General features: G+C 32.5%; 1 protein-coding gene across 1 annotated transcript in view; it reads left to right on the top strand.

Moving 5' to 3' along the window:
• The window catches only part of Cadm2 (cell adhesion molecule 2), a gene marked incomplete at its 5' end in the record, with an annotated part of 285,487 nt that overhangs the window by 202,012 nt on the left and 59,256 nt on the right, over nt 1-24,219 (top strand). Inside the window, one exon of the mRNA XM_005375539.2 lies at nt 12,843-12,962. Within this exon, the coding sequence (XP_005375596.2) occupies nt 12,843-12,962 (120 nt within the window). The remainder of the gene's footprint in view (nt 1-12,842; nt 12,963-24,219) is intronic.

Below are 24,219 nucleotides of genomic sequence, written 5' to 3'. Positions count from 1 at the left end.
GATTCAGCTAAAATCTGTTCCCTCACTTAGAAACAGACCTACCAGTTGGTAAATTAATTCCGTGTATTCATAATGAGCATTTTTCCTTTGGAGCAGTTTTCTTTAGAAGCATAGATGGAAAATGTATGGTGTAGGAAGAAAAGGATAGGAAAGACATCCATATGGAGCAACAAACAGTGCGTTAATGGGTGAGCTCTATGGTTGCTGCTCTCATCTCTGGTTCAGAGTTTCCAGGCAGTAACTAGTTGGACGATTCTTAAAACAGTACTTTCTTTAATCTCTGAGATAAAATGTATCATTTCTGCACATGAGCACATAGGGAAAGCTCTAATGCCTGTAGGAAAGGCGTACCTCTGACTGGATGAATACGCTGTTGAACTCCACAGAGAGAGGAGGGATGGAATAAAACAGTGGTTACAAGAATACTGCTCGCTTTGTAAGATATTTAAAAGGGCGTATGTACGGGCATACTCAGTACAGTGTTGGAGCTGGATGCCGTGTCTTCATTGTAAGATGAGCATGAAGTGGATAAATTAAGGCTTCAGCTCTCACAGTAAAAATGTCATGGAGATACACCACTTTGAAGTAAATGTTCCTGCAGGTCAGTTGGACCCCTCTCTAAAATACAGATAGAAAAAAAATTTGTTCCTGCCTGACAGAGGAAAGAGTGTATCATTCAAAAATTTCATCATAGCACATGATCTTTTCTTTCACTTCATGTATAATATTTTCTCTTAGTTGTATCATTATAATTCAGCCAGTGGAGGGATAGAAGCTATGTCATGTGGGCCTTCTAGATTTGTTTATGTAGAAATAAGTCTTGGCTGTATCTATACAAAAAAGCAGAGTGCTTCCACTTGTGTATGTGTGCATTAACTGGCTCACTTGTTCAAGAATTCAAGCAATATGTGACGGTTCATGAGTGGAAACATCGGCAGTAGTTCTCACATAAAACGGGATGTCGAAACAGACAATATAGAATTTAAATAAATCTGCTTTACAGCTTGTTATAGTGCAGCTTTTACAACATTGTAACAACATTTCATGTACTTGTTTTAGAATATAAGACCTATCCTTGGTTCCTCTTTTCTCTCACCAGCAAATGCCGTCAGTATGCTTCCAACCGAGTTCCAATATGCCCATTTCTCTTGATCTTCCTCTGTGTCTCTGAGATTGAAACATTTTCCAAAGGCCTCCATTTCCACATTTCCTTGCCTCAGTCTGCTTCCTACACAACTGAAAAATGTAAACCTTTTCACTGTTTAATCCTTCACATCTTTTCCCTATTTAAACTACCTAAAGAAATTCCATCACACTTAACGCAAAACCCAAGTTCTCATCATTCCACATGCTCAATTTAATACTGTTGCTACTTTCCTACCTATGTGGCATCTCTCAGCACTCTGGACATACTCACTCTGTCTCCTTGGAACTTTTCCTCTCGTCTAAGACATCAAATTCATTCCCCTTTTAGGGATTTTGTGCTTGAATGCTTATGCAGACAGTGAAAAATAACATTGTCAGGAATGCCTTAGCAAGCTTGAATCCTGTCATTCAAATCTCAGATTAAATTAGTCTTCTTGAAGAGGTCCTTTAGGTCTACTACTATCAAAAGTAGTTTCCAGCCTCACATCACTTCATTTTGGTTTTCTAAAGGGGGTTTATTATTATTTGATATTATAGCTGTTTATTTACATATATATTTGATGTTATTTTGGTCAGTGAAGGGCTGCAGATAGGACAGTACTCTCATAATATTGAAATAGGGTGAAAAATTTCTGTCACCTAATGGCACCGAAAATATCAAAACATCACAGCACATGGCATTTTTCAATTGCAAGTGGTGATGCTGATGTAAACATACGCAATGTTCTCTAGTGAGTTTAGAATGTGGCCCATAAAGTTATGGACTTGATAGTAATAATGAGGACTGTTTTGCTTATTTAAATATTAACTGCACTACATTGTTATCATTACTTTAGAGTATAATCCTTCTGCTTATTTTAATTAAAAAATACTGTAAAACAATATGCCATGATCTACCACCAGCAGCAGCCACCTCATAAGTCTTGTTTTAATGAGAAACTTGTAGAAATGATTGACCTTTCCCTTGTAGATTTGTGAAAGTATAATCTACAGTGTTCTCACAATAATGTTGGTCTAAATATGTATTTCTTAGAGTATTTCCCTTTCACTAACCAGCTGATCCCTGTATAACCCATATATATATATATATATATATATATATATATATATATATATAGCAGCACAATGCTATCTTAATAATATATATGAAGTGCTTCACCAAGTACACTTAGGTCCTAATCTGAACAAACAAGTGAATATCCTAACCATACCTAAACGTCATGATGAAAATGAAAGTTTAGTATTTTTAGTCAGATGTCTCACCGTGGTGCAGTGTCAAAGATGTTTTAAAGCCTCCCTGATGAAATTTAATATTCTGAGATATAGATACAAGAGAATAAGGAACTACAGTTAGCACGGTTTACTTTGGTATAATGTTCACTTCATTTTAAGGACCATATTTCAAATTAAAATAATCGTCTGCAAAGGTTATCAATTGCTTTCACTACTTTCCAAATGGGGCTTCATTTATTGAATAACCATTTTTAAATTAAGATTTCAGTCCTCACGAGAGTTCTGAACATTAGAAACTAGCATTAAGAGGAGATACTAAATGTAATAAAACTGAACAGGTATTTATTCTACTTAATATTCTTTTTAGCATTTATTAGGATTGTTTTTTAAAGATAGGTGGATCTACCCATTAATACTCATGTACAAAAGGTACTTACAAGTAGAAACTTTTAGTTTTCTTAAGTTATAGATAAGTAAATTTCTAACAATATTTGAAACATTCTCATATTCTCCTTTTTATTTGATGAATCACTTATTGCAATATTGTGCATTTGAATACATTTCATTTCCTTTTAACACTTGAAAACCAACAAACTTGTATGTGAAAGTTAGACTTCACTAAAATTAGTTCTGTTCAATGCTTTCCAAATTCAGTTTAGTGAAAATTTGTCAACTTAAAAAGACCCATTTCTTCTTAAATTTAAAACCTATTATTTAATATATTAATTCTATTTTAGGAAAGAGTGACAAAGATTGGTAATCTTTCCAGATTCTTTTCATTTAAAATGTGATTTATGTAAGGAACTGATATTTTACTAAAATATAAACCTTCTAATTGATAAATTATCCTGGTTATATCTCCTGGTACTCACTTCACTCCCAACAGAGGTGGAGCAAGTTAGTTATATTAAAGATTCTGCTGTATCTTCTAAAGAATTTATATTTTGAATAACTAGGTGATTAAAGACAAACATGGGAAATAATTCTAGTAAATTATATATTGAGAAATCTATACAGGAACATCAATTTATAGTCCAGCATGGGTTAAATTGCTCATTTGCCTAATGAAACACGAATGCTCAAAACCAGAGTCAAATAAGAAAGTCAAGAGAGACTTTAAATACAGTGTGTTATATTTAAACGTGGGTGGACAGTAAGCTGAATTTTGTATCCTAAACCTGACATTTCTGTCACATTAAGGTTATCATAAAGATTTTTCAGATGCACAAGTTTATCTTAGAGTTGAAAGAGGAAATCTAACACAACATATAATTTTACACCATTTCATTTTGAATCTGAACCAACATCTTTAAAATTCTTTGTAGCTCTTAAATTCATACTCAGAAACATAATTTTTTGACTGAAAATATTTTGTTTTCAGAAGATCAGTTGTTATCCAGCACTGGTCAAAATGTGGTCTGAAAATTTCTATATAAATAACCCTGTATAAACTCTTCAATTTTTAGAGTAGGAACCATAACTGCACAGAGAATAAATAATATGCAAAATGCCTTTCTACTATTTCAGCAGAGAACCTATATGAAAAGTTAAAATATCTGGATTGCTCAATCAGAGTTTTTCTCATACATCACAGTTTTCATTTATATATTTAGATTTTATTTAGGCTTTTTAAAAATAAATGTCACAGTATTCTCCCCTGGAATCATCTGATGAAGGTAAATTTCTTTTAGGAAAAGCCTCAGATGTTGACATAGACAAAGGATATAGGATCATCCATGTCAAAAGCAGTTTTTACCTTACTTTAAGTTTTACTGTACTTTTATCAGCTTGAAGTGTTAAAAAAGCATTTTTTAAAACTATGAATATTTTTTCCAATAACACATTGATTTTATTCATAGTTTTTTGTAATTGTCACCTATGGTTGAAATTGAAACAATTTTCACTTTTTAAGAGTAGCTTTGTTATTATTTTGTATAAGGATTCTGTTTAGTATGGGAAGCCCATGGAAGCTACCATACAGATAGAAGGGAATTTGTTCAAATCTTATTTTGTGAAAAGTTCCATTTTTACAAAGTATCTGTGATTTCTCTATGACTCTTAAAGAGTCATGCAGTGCTGTGCTGAGGCCCTGTGAACCTGGTGGCTGTCATTTAGGTAAGAGTCTCAGTGCTGTTATCAACTTTTATGCTCTAAGCCAAATAGCCTGTTGTATGGAGCCAAACATTTTAGGAGCAGATAAACATCTTTCTTCTCTTGCTCGGGTAAAAGCAAAAACAGTCAACTTTCCTCTTATTATTGCTTCCAGCAGCAATTGAATTAGCCGTAAAAGATTAAAGATTTTCTATTGTTTAAGGTAAAGATATGTGATTGCCTTCTAACAAAAAGATATACCTTAATATTTTTATTATCCATACAGTTCTAACCCTTATGTGTCTCTCCTAATAACTCGTGGGGTGTGTTGATCACCTTGTTACCTCCCTGGGGTAGAAGGAGGTTAGCAACGTGCAACAGGAAGGAATTATACCTAGGGATTCCAGACTACTTGGTAGCAGTTTTTCTCCCTATTTGAACAGTAGTCTTTAGAGAGAAACAAGCAACTTGGGCTTCCGGGGGCGCTTTAGACCTAATTTTGCTTCGAAAATACACTCTGAATGCCATTTTTGAAAAGAGAAACTGCCACAAAATAAAACAGGTTGACAAGTTAGAAATTATTGTACACCACATTTGTAGAGAACAGAACATACGTTTAACCTGAAAGGCTCGTTATTGGAAAAAAGGTGCTGTACCGCTCCACAATTTATTGTATACAGTGCTTGTTGAAACTGATTTCATTCTGACAGGGTTATATGGGATCCGTTGTGCTCTAATAAGCTCCAATAACAAAGTGTAGTTGCATTTTTTTATTTCCTTTATTAGAATGTAAAGAAAGGGAAACTTTTCCATTACTTTTAATTGGATGATATGATTTAGATCGTAAGCACTTTGGAAAACATTGAAACTCTTCATCTAGAATATAAGATTGTTCAGAATGTTGCATTTTTATTTTCTATAGTAATGACTTACTAAAATTCATCTCTCACATGACAAATAGAAAGGAAAATTTTGTAGATATTTAACCATGTATTAGGCTTGGTTAGTTAGTAATATATACACACACACACACATATATATATATATATAACATATGCATATGCTCTCTACTAATATTGTCATTATTATCAGTAGTAGCATTTATAAAGCATATGACAGATTTATATAAGTTCTCTTAGGAACCACAGAAGTATACCATGGAACATATTTTTATGCTTTTCCACAGAAAAAAAATAAATGCAACCAATCCACTTTCATAAGTGTCTGGTGAATATTATAGACTCAGTTTTCAACCTCTGGTTTCACAAAGAGCTTTGATACAAAGTTGGTACTTTGTTATTAACAAGAGATTAAAAAATCAAATTTATATATTCAGCATAAAAATTAGTACCAATTTTAAAATGTTGCTATGACATAGCAAGTATTTTGACATATATTTTCCACCGAAGGAGGGAAAGACAGCTCATGGGGTACATGTGACAGTCACACTGCCTGGAATAGCACATTGTGGATGTGTGCATCATAGTCATGGGACACTGGTGGAACAGAGTTGAGGAAACCACAGCTAGAGGACGACGGATACTGAGAGGAAGGAGAAACTCGTTGGGACTTGATTTGGTAAAGGCAGTTTTCCCAGAACAGTTAGGCTGTCGTGTTTTTTTTTTTGTTTTTTTTTTTGTTTTTTTTTTGGTATCAGTAATGGAACTCAGAACCTCCCACTTGCTAGGCAGGTGCTGCACCACTGAGCTATTTCCACAGCCTAGGCTGAGTCTTGACTATAGCATTTTACTAGATATATCAAGAAAAGAGAGCAATTCTATGATGGAAAGCTCCTGAAGGGTTAGGGTAGAATATATTGTTCTAAGCCAAAGTGACATTGTATAAAAACAAAGACTGAGCATACTGTTTGTTCAGTGAAATACAAATAAACACAGTTGTGATATGATACATAGTAACCATGGATCATGGTGTGAGCATATTGCTTGCAAGTGTAGAGAAGGAAGATGTTAATTCACTGCAGTATTGGATGACAATTTATAAATGAGATCATGTTTAAACTAGGAGTCGCCTGGTGCGTGGAAGAGAGAATAACTAATGTAATGACTCGAGATGCATTCTAATGTTATGAGAGCACAGAGTATAGGTAAAACAACCTCTAGCACTTGTGGCCTTGGCAGATTTCCCCCATGTACTGAGGTTAACCGTGGTTCTTATGTTAACTGGTACTACGAGAAGGTGAGAAGTGAGGTGTGTATGATCTGAGTATCTCTGCCCTTGCTGTCACAGGCAATCTCCAGCTAGCAGTTGCCTCAAACCAAGGTGGGTGGAAGTCTCCATGTCATAGTCATGTGGGCTGAGCAGGAGAGAGGATAGACTAAATGTTATCATAAGAAAGTTTAGTCATGATTCCTGAACACAGATTTTACTTTTTTTGTTCAACAGTGTTGTTGTTCAAGCTGAAATTGTGGCTTTGAGTTGAGTAGGTTTTTACAGAAATCACCTGTGATATTTGCATTGCATTCATTTTGTACCACAATATTCACTTTTGAATGCATTTTACAGCCTACTTAGAATTTGTCTGCACTAACAGGCGATTGTTCAATTGACTAGATTTACTAGTTCTTTCTGACATATTAAGATGCTCTAGAATTTACTTTTTACATTATGAGTGCTTTACACCTGTACCAAATGAAAAGTCTAATTCATAGTAATTCACAATTTATGAATAGGAAAAATTATAAGCAGCTATTTTCATACTTGAAACCATTATTTTTCAGTGTCCTATCAGTGAAAATATTCACATTTGTCCATTAAAGAAACCTGTGCATTTGGATGTGTATTTTTATATGAGATGAATAGTTCATTTCTCAAAAGAAGTTAAAAACTTGTGCATGAATTTTATAAGTAAAATGATATAAATTTAAATTATATAAATTATTAAATTATGCAAAGTTAAATACTGTACACAAGTTATATAATCCATAATTATATAATTATGTATATGCATAATTAGTATATGCAATAGAATGTTATAGATTATATAATTAGCATATATGCTATTACATAGTATATATACTATATACATTTCAATTTAATAAATGGAATTATTAAATCCTTTGAAATTATTTAATATCACATCTGAAATTATCAAATAATTTCAAAAGTTTTGCTGTATTAGTATGTAGTGATATATAGTATGAAATATACAGTGAAATTTAGTCAGCTAACAAAACAAATTTAAACACAGAATCATGGTTTTGGGTTTCAGAGATACTAGGGTTCCATATTTGTACATGTTGTGAACAAAACTTTTAATAGTTCAAAAATTGTTATTAGATTAGATAGGATTCCAACAGATCTATTATCAACATTATTTTGATTGCTAGTGATGAAGATACTAGCACTGAAATGTTCTTTGCTTATAATTAATTTTTATATGTATAATTTATATATAATTTATAATTTCTCTGATATCTAGATAAAATTTAATTGTTTCTTCTGTTCAAATTTAAAATACCTTTTTATCTACTAAATAACACATTAATTTCCAGCTTTTTCTTTTACCTAAATATCAAAGAAAAAATATAATGAAGTTAGTTGTTTCATAAACTCTAAATACTATACCTAATATTTTTAATGAAATTTCTTAATTTGAGGCAAATATAATTACGGTTTGTTAAAGTAGTACACTTTGCAAGGGAAAATTAAAGAAAACTGAGTGCAACTTTTCATTACGTGGAAATTAGAGGCAAAATATGATGTAAATAGTTCAAGTTTCCCAATAAATATCCTATGTTTAATATTTATAAAATTTTATAGCACTTCCCATCAATTTGATTTTATTTTTATTTATGGTTATCTAAGTATCTATGCTCAAATAGTTTTTTTGGTTTTATTTTTGTTTGTTTGTTTTCCGGTACCGGGAGTAGAACTCATGACCTTGCACTTGCCAGGCAGGCACTGTGCCACTGAGCTAAATCCCCAGCCCCTCAAATAGTCTTTACTTAATCACATATTAGGGGCTGGGGGGGCTGGGGATTTAGCTCAACGGCAAAAGCGCCTGCCTGGCAAGCACAAGGTCGTGAGTTCGGTTCCCGGTACCGGAAAAAAAAAAAAAAAACAAAAAAAACAAAAAAAAAAAAACTATTAGGGGCTGGGGATTTAGCTCAGCGGCAAAAGCGCCTGCCTGGCAAGCGCAAGGTCGTGAGTTTGGTTCCCGGTACCAGAGAAAAACAAAAACAAACAAACAAAAAAAATCACATGATATCAATCTGTGAAGGAAAAATATATATATCTCCAAAACTGATGCTATATTAAGCACATTATTTATACTATCACTATGAAGCAGATTATCTTCCTTTATAGATGATATTTAGTAATTAATATCACACCAGTATTCATTTAATTTTGTTTTTATCTCCATGGTCATCTTTCATATGAATTGTTATATTTATTTTCTTTAAATAAATAGAAAAAGGAATTTTCAAAAAAGAGAAATTAATGGCCTGCATTTTCTCTCCAGTATATTCATTAGAATATTTCTGGTAATAATAGCACAATGATTAAAAATGTATGGGATTCTCAATGACTTAATACTTTTCTGGGTAGTATTTATTTAGTTATTTTTTATTTTAAAGAGAAAAGACAATAACAAAATCGCAACAACAAAGACAGAAGCAAAACAACACAAAAGCAATAAAAACGATATAGATCTTCAAAACAGGAATTAACAAGGAAGAGGAGAACTCTTAATAGCACTATTTCTCGTTCTATATAAAATATAACATCACTCTTGTAATCAGTGTCTAAAAAGCACCAAATTAATTGGCCAAACCTGGACCTTTGAAATTTCTGCTTAAAAATTGCACATTTGGATTTAGGAAGACAGTTCCAACAAGAATCTTCTATTAATTTCTACACCAACAAGAATAACAATTGGGCAGGTAAAAATGAACGTTTCAGACATAAACTGGAGAACCTCCCTTTTCTGTAGTTTAATTCATATTTATGTGTATGTATAGGCAAAATTTCACAAACAAGGAAACTCCAAGATTACTCAGTGGCGATAATAATAAACTCATAAGTTGGTTGTGATTTATGTCCACTGAACAGATTTTCTGCGAGTCTGCTTGGTCCTGCACCCTTTCTTGGAAAGTCTCAGATCAAGTGAAAATGAAGAGTTCATAAGCAGACATCGAAAACATCAACCTTAGGTCAGGCTCACAATGTTTTTAATGTAGCAGAAAAGATGAACAAATATTTGTTGTAAATGGTAGGAGACCTAAAGGCAGACTTTCTGGAGAAGTGAAAGAGGAATAGAGTGAGGGTGAGGATGCAAATGTTCAAGATATGATATCTACATGTACAGAGTCCTCAAAAAAATACAGCTATTACATTATGGACTTTAAACATGCAGTAATAATAAAAGTTACTAAAGGAAAAGTACACTGTGGTCATGAAAATTTGCCTTCAGAAAATGAAAACTACTTATCTTGAGGCTAAGGATAGATTTTTTGATAGAAATCCTTTAGTTCTATAACAGTTGATACTTTCAAGTAAGTTTTATTTTCTCATTCCTAGAATGAATGTATGTTAATAATGCTATAACAGATTTATTTAGTAAATTATTTATTGGTCTTTTAATCTGTGCTGGAGTTTTACAAATAAAGGGAGCAGAGTGTTTTCCTTCAAGGAGTTGTTGTCAAGAGTTAGGAGACTAAAATCAGAGCTAGGAGAAAGTTTGATTAGAAGGTAGAAATGATATAATTTTCTTAATCTTTTTGATAATTTCAACAAATTCTAACTAGTATTACATTCTAAAATAATAATGGACTGAATCTTGTAGAGCTGAATATGTTGGTTATTTCACCTTTTACAGTCTTACAATGGAGTTGAAATAATTGAGCATGAATAAATGATGAAAAGAAGGAGTAGGTTATTGGAAATGTAAAACATGTTGAAAAGATTCCAAAACACAGGAAATGATAAGCTGGTGGCAGTTAAAAATACATAACAGTGACTGACAGAGATTTCCTTTTGAGATGTTACTTTCTACATCTGGTATTGACCAAATCACTTTTACCAAATTGTTACCAGCCAATTTGATTTTAACCTCGTGAATTTAAGAAGGAAGAAGGGAAGAGGATACAAGGAGAGAAACAGGAGCTATACTGTCCACCAACAATGATTTGTAAGATTCTCTATCTGGATATTTTAAAATATCCTGGGAATTTCAATTATTACAATAACCCAGTTTTCAAAAACTCTATATATAGTGCCCCAGAAGAAGGAACACATGTTTAATGCATATTGACATTTGTAGGAACGCAGGAGACATTTTGGCTTACAAAAGATTTCACATACACACAAGATTTGAAAATATATAGACCCCAAATAACTCAGAATTTCTATTCTTGTTAACATGGAATAAAGAAAAAATTAAAATAGTGTTTTCTTTAATAAACGAATGAACCAAATCTTGTTACTTATATTCCAGTTTTTAATAATAAAGTGAGAGATTAAAGTTCAAAGGCTACTCTTCTTCCTAGAATATGATTTAAAGTAGTACTATTCTAGCCCACTGACCTGTATTTTACAATATGTGGTAATTTTGGTAATATTAGGAACTGTACATGGGGTTTTAAAGTAATGTTATTATTTGATCTTGTATTTGACACTCTGGAAGTTACGGGCCTTTGCACTGATGAAATGTGTATATTTTGAGATTCTAATGAGTAAATGATTTCGGAAACTATTGTATTATTTTCTATTTTAGACTACCATAAGTTAAAATTATACGTATTTATTCTTAAATTTAGAATCTATTCATTACCTCCAGTTTGCCTAAACTATTTAAGAAAGCTGACCACAAAATAACATAACAATTAGCAAGCAAGGATATGTGCAAATATACATAACATTTATTCATTTATATTGGTGTTAAAGTCAATTCTACCTTATGATTATTGTAAATCACATTCCAGGCAATAACCATTTTCTCTAGTGATTAATGTAGCACCACTGCATTTTCAGAGGTTGTTTTCTTAATTTGACTGGCCAGGAATCATTTTCCCTGTTGAAAAACAGGTGTAAACATCAATACTCGAGATAAGAGACTGATCTCACGCTGCTTGCTGGTGTCTCCAATGTAGAGAATTCAGCAGGTGGAGTCTGCAGCTTGAGTAGGGCCATTTATCAGAAGTACAGAACTGGAAAATGTTTGGTGTGACTCACAGGCTTTTACTAAGAGACTGACAGGAAACCCTTTTAATAGGAAAATAACCTGTCAAACACTCTGTATATACAAGGGTTGTGTGACAAACATATGAAATCAAACCCAGCACAGTAATTACAGGTAATTGGGGAACTGTTTCTAGTTTTCTCACTGTGCAAATGATATGCCTTACCACTCGAGACAAGATTTAGCTTTCTGGGGATCTTCTTCAGGTTCTCATATCTCAACTCTTCCAATATTCTCTTTGCTAGTCCCCACATGTTCTCCTGGTTTGAGTGCAAGAAAGATTTGGGCATTAAGCAGTAAGCTATTCTTTTTGTCTTGAAGTATTTTCTCTGTATGTGAACCAGTATTTTTAATTAAACTAATTATGGATTACAGCTTGAAAATGATGGCTCGAGTCTATGCTCAGTGACCTCCCCTAGGTATGTCAGATTAAAATAAACATAGAACTTTCAGACTATTGGGTTCCATGCTAGTTGACTTGATACCTGTTAAAGACTCCTAGGTACTTCAAAATTATTAGAAGGCGTTACCAGCTTTTTGGGGTAAGAATTGTCAGACTCTGAAATATACATTAACATCATTTGTGAGAACAGAAGAAGCAAAATAACAATAATAATAACAACTGGCTTCTTTTGTTTGTTTGTTCGTTTGTTTCTAAAGATTGTTTTTATCCTATTCCCTCTCACTGTTTCCCTAAAAGAAAAAAGTCCCAAAGCATTTAACATGCATATACACATCCATCCTTAACATTTCTTTAATCCTATATGGTGGTAATTGTGTTTATTTCTCTGTGTTGTTTCTTTGTTTACTTCTTTGACAAAGCATGCCTTATTTTTGTTTTACCTGTGTGTATTTTGCTCCTGCATGTCAAACTGTTCAAATGACTCAGTGAACAAATGAATTCTTGCCATTTTAATTTCACTTTAAATATTGTGAACAATCTACTCCTTCTCAAACACAGTTCAAAGATTTTGTTTTGTGATGGAGCATGAAAAAAGTGAAAAAAAAATGACGGAATCTGTGTGGTTCAGTTTTGTACCCTCTATTCTGTTCAAGCTTGTAAATGCTAAACTTAAATGAGATATATGTATGTATTATTTGAATCATTTGTATTTCCTTTTTGTTTGCATGATATGATTTTGTTTTGTATTTTGTTTTTTCCACTCACCAGATGTTCCCAACACTTTGCCTCCCACTACTCTCATCCCCTCCCTAACCACTGCAACAGTCACAACCACTGTAGCCATAGCAACCAGCACAACCACATCAGCAACAACCAGCAACAGAAGAGGTACAGTATGCTTCTTTGTTTTGGCCGGGAAAGCGCAATAACTAGAGGTATGGAGATTTTGTTAGAAAGTACCATAACTGAGAGCCAAGTTCAGTTAATGATTCAAAGTAATTAGCTCACCTAAATTGCTATCGATTAGGATTATTCAAATATGAAACAACATCTTAAATTTAATTTTATTGTCACATGAAAATTATAAATATATTTCAGAACATAGATTAAAGGATATAAGGCTTTATAACGGTGATCAAATTTGTAATGTGAGCATAGGACACTTTTGCAATCCCTTGAAACATAAGGTGTTAAAGAATTCAGAGGTAGCGTTTCCATTTTATGATCATAGGATATTATTACTGACTTGACTTTACTCTGCAACTTGATTAAGATGTCTAGAGGGTTGAATTTGTGCTAAAGTGGAAATAGTCCACATTGTCCTTGTCATTACAGAGTTCTTGAGCAAATATACGTACATACATCCTCTGAAATGATTTGCTGAGGGAACTCTTCTTTTCCCATTAATAGGACATTTTAAAATGAATATTCTAGGATTTCCCAGATCAGTTGGAGTTAATATTTTGCTCAATGAATAATTCCTGGATTTAGTATTTAAATAAGCAATATTGTTTCAAAAATGAGGAAACAGTATTGAAGAAATTGAAGTATTCTTAAGAGTAAATTACATAACTACATTATGGTTGAGAAATATAAATTCCTGAGCAGTCATTAAGCAATTACTAAGTAAATAAGAAATAAAAAAATGGGATTACATAAAAAATGTTTTAAACATAACTTGCACATAAGCAGTGTTCAGAAAGAATGTTATGTATAATTCTATTTCCTTCTGACAAGTTTTTTTGTGATGTTGGCTACACTAATATGTATTTAATTTAACAAATTAACTTGAAATTGAAGGAGACTTAACTTATATTAATATACATAATTATGTTATTCCAAGTATGTGTTTACTTATTAGCTTTTCTTACTTGTAAAAGTTGTTCACTTGGACTATTTTTCTTGGGATTTTTATTATCTTTTACATTAAATTAAATGGCTAGCCATAATGCTACTTGTGATAATCTGTCAATCTCTTGTTTGAGAAATATGTATTCTAATGTTTAATAATCGTCAATTTAGAGTCACTATGTCATTGCCAGGCATGGTGCTGCATACCTGTAATCCCAGCATTCGGGAGGATGAGGCAGGAGGATCGTTGTGAGTTCGAGACCAGCCTGGGCTACAAAGTGAGCTCAAGGCCAGCCTGAACTGCATAGTGAGACCCTGTCTCAAAAAGACCAAAAAAAAAAAAAAAAAAGTCAATTGTATTACATACTAGAGCAGATTTATGATAACAATTTTGAGGGCAGTAGCAATAAGAAGTTGTTACAAATACTGTGTTCTACAAATAACACTTTGTAAGACTGAAAACCTTTGAGGTATATCTATAAGTGAGAACAGTTTAAAGATCTATCTCATAGACATTGATAAAATGAGGAGAAAGATAATAAAAATAAGAAAAGTGACAAAATAGGAATTGAAAGGTACTTGAAATTTTTCGTTTTGATTTGTTGTATTCTGCAAAGATTTGTACAAATTTTAATCTAAATAAAAGGTAATTATTTTGTAATAATATGATAATATTAAGTCCTAATTGTATAAATAACACACAGTGATAGAAAAGAGAATAATTGTATTTACTTAAATATCTTTTAAAAAAGACCTATTTATACACAAAAGGCTAATATTCAGTTTTTTTCTTCTTTAAAAATATTTGTTGAATACCTGCTATATGTATGGCACTATGCCAAGCCCTAAAATTCTGAAAAATATGCATTTTATTAACAATTATGAGCTGAAATGAGAGAAAAATGTTTCATTAACAGTATGAATTTAACAATATTCTATTCGTTCACTTGAATTTTAAATGGAACTTGAATTATTACATTTTAAATAGTCTATTAAAATGAAATTGATTGCTTAATTTTTCTGCTAAACTTATTTTTCTTTTTCAGGTTTCCTAATATGGTTTTTTGCAAACTTTATAACATGATCCTAAAAATGCTAAAAGAAATAATCTTTCCCTCAAACAAGCATACAAATAAGATGCAAATACATTCATAATTGTGTAGGTGTGTGAATCTGTGAAAATCTATATCTATCTTTATCTCTTGATCCTCCAGGTGCTTATGTACATATTCCTTCATATTTATACACAACATAAACTACTCCCTCTTTTTTACATAAGAATCAAAAGATAGCATTATTTAATACTAGAAATAAGGTATGTTATAAGCTGGGCAATCCATGTTATCTTTTTATAAGGAAAAATAGTAGCACTAACATTGACTCTTAGCTTAACCTCCATTTTTTCTTCTATCATTAATCAACTTTGGTAATAAAAGAGGTCATCAAACTTACCTATATTACTGATATTCTACTTGACATTTGAAGGGGAAGATAACTCAGTACATAAACATTGTTGCAAGTTTTGTAGTCTATACTAGTTATGCGGTATTCCTTTTTTATAAAATTTCATAAACAAACCTATTTAAACTTTTACATGCAATTGTGTTTGGATAGAATTCCCAGCTTTATGAAAGTTTATGTTTGAATGAAGTAGTAATAATATGTTGCCTGAGAAAAGTGGAGAACTATAACTGAGGAATATTTTCATCCTGGAAAAAATTCTTTTAGCTTACGTATGTCATCCTTTCTCTCATTCAGTAATTTGAAATAAGCTAAATATAATGCATTTCATTAAATTTAAATGGTATATCTTCACATTTCATAAACTATAACATTTGTCTTTATATGCTTAATAAATGATCATAAATAAGTCACTGTTAATGTCTCCATTTACATTTTCACAATTCCTGTTATTACTCAGTTTTCCATTCTAGAAATGATAAAGATTGAATTTAAAATAAATTTAAAGAACTGCAGCTGTGACTGTATTGGAAATTAACATGAAACATTGAAAAAAACTGTATTCACATCATCAAAATCATGACCTTGAGACTACATAATACTTCAGTTTTTGTTTGAAATGAAACCCTGTCTGGTAGGAGAGAAATTTCAAAGATAAGGAAAATCTAAGCAGTTAGCAGTACCCTGGGGCAAATGAGGGTGCTTCAGAAGGCCCCACTGGAATACAGCCGGAGGATGTACATATATATGAGGAAGTGCTACACAGAACTGATCTGACTGACCACAGTCAACGTTTACCTTTGTAGGCATTGTTTGATGAGGCTTTAACTTATATGGGCATGGTTTGAGGAAGCATTAGCCATGTAAGAATATGGTGTGATTAGCTGGCAGCCTGTAACTGGCTGAAGCTTGGGCTCTGTACACGGCCAATGCTCAGCTATCTATCACAAAAATATACTTGGAGATTTGTTATCAGATTGTTGAGACAAAATTCTTTTGTAGGCTGTAGTTCACAGCTTCCAACTGAGGGTGATGTTGAACAAAATTGGGCCACCTACATATAGAAAGAGAGTTAGGTTAAATATATCATCTCAACAAGTAATAGAAAAAGATATAAAAATAAGGTGATTACTTAGCACATTTTGGGATGATTGCTCGATTAGTTTTACAGAGACAAGCATGGCTACATGCAATTCTATCATATTTGAAATGGTAGAATTATTTCCCCCAGTCTCTCAATAAATGTTTTTTTTTTTAATTCTGGGAGAAATCTTTAGTGTTACTGCCCTGACTTTCTTTTAATTTCAAGCTTTTAAATTAAATATATGAAGAAAAGTAGTAGATAAAAATAGATATATTGAGTAGTAAGACATATGGAAGTTAAATAATTCTTTGCATTTATTAATTTTTGTCCTTTGAAAGATTAACAGTTCATTTCTCAACTGAAACAACACATTTTAATTTTGGGATTTGGAAATTTTAGGTTTTTACTTCTTTAAGACAATGGCCTAAGGAACCCTATCATTCAGAAGGCAGATATATTCTCTCTTACATATATGTTATTTTTTACTGATAACTGTGAGTTAAATATAATCATTTGTAAAATGATTCTGAATGAGATGTGATTTCTACTAATATAAGCATTGTTTTAGTGCATGTTTAATTTGAAAATATTTTCATTCTTAGCATATAATTTTAATTTTTGTAATCATTGCGTCACAGTCCAGAGTCATTTCAGCAACTTTATTTTACAGATGATAATATTATTGAAAATTAAACTGTCATATAGGAGATATAGTGAGATATATCATTGGTTGTGTATTTATTTTGACTTTTCACAGTAGAATTCATACTTGAATCTTTTATACTTAAATTAGAAAAACACCTAAACTAAGCATAGATAACTGTTTCTGCCTGAGTAAGAATATAAATGCCCTAGAATTATAGGTAATCTGACACATATTGATAGATACAGTGTCAATCTACCCAAATATTTTATATATTTCAATGTAACTAAATAAAAAATAAAATCCTAAAAATGGTGATAAAATTTTTCACAAACCTATATAAACATCAAGTGAATTAGTGAACCAAATGTAAATTGAGTTTTATACAAGGCTGCAAAATGATAAAATTTTTAGTTTATATTTTAAAAACTGTCTCATGTACCTAATAATCTCAACCTATTTATTCATTATAATGAAGCTAATATAATAAAACATTAGCTCATATTCCATTAAAAATAAATATTTCTTTCTAATTTAAGGAATGAAACATCAACAATCTCTAGCCAGAGTAGCATTGAGAAAACTAAATAAATAAGTAAACATTAAAAAATGGGTGCACAGTTGTCCACAAAATAATTCAGGAGAAAGGCTGGTCTTCTTTTCCATTGCTGATACATAATACTTGATACCTACAATTTAAGCAGGGGAGGCTGACTTTTGCTCATGGTTTCAGAAGGTTTGATTCGTGGTGGCTGAGTCTAGGACAGACATGTCCTGCGGAGGCTATGGTGGAGCAAGGCTTCTTAGTGAGCTGCAGATGGGAGCAGAGTCAGGGAAGAGTACCCCAAAGAAAGGGATGTGGAACCATGTATGGAAACCTAGGTCATGCCTGCTTACACACCCAGATACACACAGAAGTGTGAGTTACTAATCCCCTATGCAGTTCTGAAATCAATCAAGTTGGCAATCCAGCTTAACTGCTATATTCACATCATTTGTTTTATTCCTTTTGTGTTTGTGTAACAAAAATATCATATGCTGGAGGGCTTATCAACAATAAATATTTATTTCTCATGATGAAGTGGCGAGTAAGTTCCAAACCACGGGACGAGGGAATTTCATAAATGCTGAGGGCCTGGTCTTCACAGACAGAAAACTTTACCTTTTGTTTTCATGATGGCAGGGTCTGGGTCATGCTCTGACGCCTCTTCCAAAGGCATCCTTTGGAAGCATGACAGAAACACATCATGATCCAGTTAATTCCCAAAGACCTTGGGGATAAGGATTTCAACATATGAATTTTAGGGAGATATAAACATTCAGACCTAGCACCAACTTTGGTACATGTTTTAAAATGTCATAGGAAACAAAATATTTTAGATCATTCTTGTAAAATAGAATGATTTTTAGCTTAATCGGTACCAGACACATCTCCATAGCCGTATACATCCCTTGTATTTTTAAAACATATGAATCATAAAATTTAATAATTTAGATGTAGATGTAGATATCTATGTAAATACACTCCTAACATATTACTTTCTGTAAGACCTTAATAACAGTTTAATTTTTCTCCCTAAAGAATCTTTGAAGGGATCTTTGTGAATTTTAAGATGATTACATATGCAAAGTTTGTATAAACTGAAAATAAACATCTTTATTTGCACAGGCATAGAGAATTTGAGATGAACTGTCAGATTTAATGCAGACATTTTCATGAACCTAAATTGCCTGAAATGTGAATCATTAAAGACTATTATTCATGTGCAGACCCCTGTATTGCAACCATTTCATTTCCATGACTTTATATTCAAATTAATATAATGTAAAATAAATGAAAATGACCCATGTACTTGAACCTAGTGTCTGAAGCACTTCTTTGAATCAAGTTTAAGAGCAAAAGTGATTGAGCTGCAGCTTCTATTCTCAATCTATTTATTTATACATATATTTAATATACATTAATATATGTTAGTATAAATCCAGTCTACTTTCATTTAATTTTTATTCTGTTCGGTAAAGGAATCTGCTTCTTCCCTTTTTGGTTTAGATACTGAAGAAGTAAAATACAAAGAAATAATAAAACATTTATTGGAACAAAGGAAAAGAAATCCAGCAATAAGAATGAATGGGGAAAATCATTATAGTTCTGAGTTTGTCACTATAAATGCATTCAAAGAGAGCATTTGGAATGTCAAGAATATATCATCTTGACACAGTTAAATCCCAAAGTGTGCAAATCAAGAAGTTGTTTATGAGCTTTTATTATGAGTGTTTAGCTATTAAAGTGCTTTTGGTTTTATTGGTGGTAATAAAGCACAATTTGCATGGTGTTGCGAGGTTTTAAAAATTAAGTGTCAATATGTTGGTTTTTTCACTTGACAAAAATTAAGTAATAATTCAGTATCCAGATGGCTCATGCACAGAAACCTGCTTATCTGCAGAGAGACAGGTTTTTATGCTTAAGCTGTAAATGTAGCTAAACTTCCATTAGTCTTTTTAAATATAACTATTGTAACATGGAGTTGATGGCTTTAAAATCAAATATGTGAAGCATAGTTCATAGCAGAAGAGAGATACTTAAAAATATTTCTTACTTGGACTGAGAGAACAGTTTATACATTCTATAAGAGCAAGAACTTTCAACCTTGCTGAAAGTTCTCCTCGGTTAGTGCTGGTGGAGTCCTGCAGGCTGTGTGTGAGCAGCAAGGCTGCCTGGGGATCCAAACCCTTTCCTCAGCTACAGACCGTGTATTTGAATAATAACATTATGTCATTTTAAGATTTTTCCAGGTTAACATGAAATATAAACATTATGCTTTTTATTCTAGTAGATCTTATTTGGAGTAGGAATATATAGTACGGGTTGTACCTATATAATAATTTCCAAAACTAAATAGAGCATTTCTTTCTGACTCATATGAAATTATACCCTGGCAAAGTTTGAAAATGTTGAAATACTTACTGATTTCTTTGTGGTAGTTAAGAAATATTTATGAAAATTTGAATTCATATTTGCTTTCCAGTGCCATCTATTAATGAAAATGAAATATATATATGCTCTATTCTGTTTTCTGAAAGTATTCTTGTGGCGTGGATGATTTAAAACAGCAAATATTTAAAAACATTTGTCTTAGTTACTTTACTCTTGTTGTGAGACAAAAATACCCCAACACCTAAAGTTAAAGGGGGAAAGGTTTATTTAGCTTACAGTTTATAGTGGGTTCAGTCCCTAATCTTATGGCTCCATAGCTGGGTGACACATGCTAGAGGGGCAACAGTTCATGGCGGTGGAAGACAGTAAAACAACAAGAGAGAGATGACTCTTTCAGTCGATTATATTGTATGCAGGCTACTCACCCTAGGGCAGATGTAGCACTTAACCCCAGCACTGGACCATGATGAATCAATCACACACTATAGACTCAGCCACCTTTGAAAAGCCTACCCCCTTGACTGCATGAGGTTTTGGAGGGACATCTAGACACAAACCATAACAGCATGTATTTTAAGCTGTTTATTTTTTTAGCTTACATTAATTTAAGCATAAATCTTTGTTCTATAGTTTACATGCAACTATATAGTTTTACCAATGTTGTTTTCACTTGTACAAATTTAGGAATGTCCCAGTTGACTTTATAAGAATAGTCTTATATTTCATTTAACCTAATAGAAACATATGTCATGAATAACAACCTCTCAGAGATAAAAATAAAAGTTTCTTAATCAAGTATGTGCTATTTTCTTGAATATAGTGTGCTCTAATGCTCACATGCATAGAAATATTGAATTAAAATGATACCATTATTGGCATTTTTCAGAAAACACACTGCATATGAAATATTGAAACTAAACTGAGTCACACTTGCTTAGGATGCTGCTTAAATTAATATAAGCTAAATTTATCCCAAAATTTAAATTAAGAAAGATACAAACAGTTTAGTTTATTAATGACTTAAAATAATTTTAGAGGTGCTTTAGAAATGTTTATTCACGTATACAGGCCATGCTCTTTTAGTTTAATTCACAAGCTCTGCCTTGAAGCTGGAAAGATGGCCAGTGCTGCCCTCCCTTCTTTGCCATTCTGTATGAAACAGTGTTAATAACCTCCCCTGCAAGCCTGGTAAAACACCAAACTATTACTAACCATACCAGCTTGGGGAGAGAAGGTGACCTTGACTTCAACTGGAACTTTCAGCCAGGACAATAAATAAAGACCAAATGATGCAACACATGACTTCTGAGGATGTTCTAATACAGTATATTAACTTTGGAGGATTCATGGAATTGCAATAAGTGCTTAGGTGATTGTGACTTTTAAAACATCTCTTACTTCAATAATACCATAGTTTCTTACTTTTTTAGATTTGAAATAATCTCCTGTTAGCTTTCCGTATTCATTTAAATTAGTCTGAATCCAGAATATTAGACGCTACCTAATGCAGTGTATCTGAGGTAAGGTGACAGCTTTCTCTGAGTGACTTCTGAATTGCACACTTATGTAATTGCCTATTTATGTAATAGTGATGCTTATGTTGAAGTTCTCACAATGAGGACTCTGTGATAAACAAATATTTTATAAAGTAATTGATAAGAATGATTAAGAAAGTGCAGTTGTCTCTGTTTTTATAGACTGAAATATTCACATACTCCCAAAAATCTCTCAGGTCAAGCCATGTTTCACAGATAAAAATTTGTAATAATGTTAAGAATAACAGAGTCCTAAAGTTAAACACAAGGGTTAACAGAGGAGTAAGAATAGAAATTCAACATTTTGCACCAATATTTTTTAAATAATTATGTTAATGTAAAAGGAATTCTGTTCAAAATATTCAGTATGGAACAAAACCCAGTTATTTTTCATCTTAGGAAAGAGACAAACTGAAGTAATCCTAGGGCTACTTCATCCAACTTGCTGGTAGGCAAAGATTGCTGAGTAGTGAGGACCTAAATACCAAAAATGAAAGCAATTTTGAACTAATATTAGGGATTATATTAGTGATATTGAAGAGCATAGTTTTTCAAAAGCAGTTAAACCAAGAGTAAACTGTTTCCATAGTAAAGATAGTGACTCTAGACCTGTCTGAATTAAACTGGGTAAAGTAGGCATTTCTTGATACTTTTGTTTTCTCTTGCTGTCATGTTCTTTGAATTTTGATTATGAGACCTTCCCACTCTCACAGATGGTGTGTTACTCAGGATTAGCAGCAGAAAACCAGTCTCACAAGGCAGTAGCCAAAAAAAGAAAAAAAAAAAAAAGGCGGTAACCAAATGGTGTTCAATAAAGGAGTTTTAAAGGAAATATGGATAGAGCTTGGTGATCTAGTTAGGGACTGAGAAGCCCAAGAACACTACCGACAGCAAGACGTTCTTAGCAGCTCTAGGCTTTGGCGCTAAATGAAGTAAACTGAGTACTGTCCCCAGAGAACTACAGTCAGAAAAACGTGCAGTTTGGAAAGGACAGTAACCACGGAAGGTCACAGACAGCATCAGAATCCCAACCAGGCGGGAATACTGGAGGAAGGAAGATTAAATGCCAGATCACTTTTCCTATCTTCCATTATCTTTTCATTAACTGAATAACTCTGAAAAAAAGTCAAGGAATCTGGGTGAAGCAATATAGGGACCCCAGCCACGCAGGCTGACAAAGACAGTACAGAGTGGTGAATAATCTGGGGACCAAATGGGGAATAAAGGGCAGAGAGAGACACGTGTTTAGAACATGTCACCTATGTGTTGATTCAGGTGGTTAGATGTCAGATCTTATTTTAGCATTAGACTTCTTTCATAGAGGCACATATTACAAATCTGTAATAGGAAACTAGCAGTAATACAGCTGATAAAGGTGATAAATGACAGCCCTCACAATTCATCTTAGTATAGAATGTCCTTTTGCATGATTCAATTGGGAAAACATAAGCACTCTAGATGGTAAAAGGCCGATTATACAATTTAATATTGTTGGCTTTGTTGTTAGATACAAAGAAACCTGAATAATCTATTTTTGTCATTGTAAAACACATTTTCAAAAAGAAAACTGTGAATTTTGTGAGGACTCTGTTTAATTCATTGAGTAGTGAGAGAGTTCTCAATCTATTTTCAAATCTACTTCTAAACATGTTACCTATTTCTTTTCATTTGGAATAAACGCTTGGAGAATCTTGGCCATGTGGAAGGATGTTCTAAAAATTAGGTAGAATAAGTTAATGAAAATGCATACATATATATCTTATTAATTTTTCATTAAAGAAATTTTAGTGTGATATCCTAGACAAATACCTTTTAGACCTGAAATAATAGCTTTTCAAAAAGTAAAGTCACTTTAAGAAGACTTTTGAAACAGCATTACTCTAGATAATATATAGCATTATGGATCTACTTTTCATGTTTTCAAAGTACATATTATTGATTCAATAATATTGGCAGATATGAAACATTTTAGCTTTTCACTCTCAAGTTATCTGTGTTATAGTTTATGTCCCTGGCATTCTATCATTTAGATGCCAAAATGTTTTGTTCCCAGTGGAATTTTAAGTGGTTTTTAGAAAGACTACGATGACAATCTAAATTTCTGATACTTTTGGTATTGTACATACCAGTCCTGAGATTTAACTGGAAATTAAGCACTACCTCTCAATATACTGTTTCAGGGAACTAAAAAGCAAAATTTGCTATATATTATCTTAATTTTTCCAGGTGAAATCCAGATCTATTCCATTTTAACTGAAAAGATATGAATATGCAAATTAGAGAAGATTCTAAAACTATGTTACTTTTGTTACTACCTGATATTTATGTTTCTTTCCTTTATTGTTTTTTTCATGCTGCTGAAGATGAACCCCAGGACAGGGTTTGGCAGATGCTAAGATATTTTAAGTAAAGTAGGGATTTTAAAATATATTTTTTAAAAATGAGATTTTTTCATAAACAAAAATAATATACACAGCAATCTAAAATATAAATATTATTTCACTGGGTTAATACCATATCTGAGGGGCTGGGGATTTAGCTCAGCGGCAAAAGCGCCTGCCTGGCAAGCGCAAGGTCGTGAGTTTGGTTCCCCGTACCGGAAAAAAAAAAAAAAAAAAACACCCAAAAAACAAAAC

The sequence above is a fragment of the Chinchilla lanigera genome, unplaced genomic scaffold (assembly GCF_000276665.1).
Source record: "Chinchilla lanigera isolate Chin_1 unplaced genomic scaffold, ChiLan1.0 scaffold00006, whole genome shotgun sequence".
NCBI lineage: Eukaryota > Metazoa > Chordata > Mammalia > Rodentia > Chinchillidae > Chinchilla > Chinchilla lanigera.
This window is presented reverse-complemented; position numbering and strand designations above follow the sequence as displayed.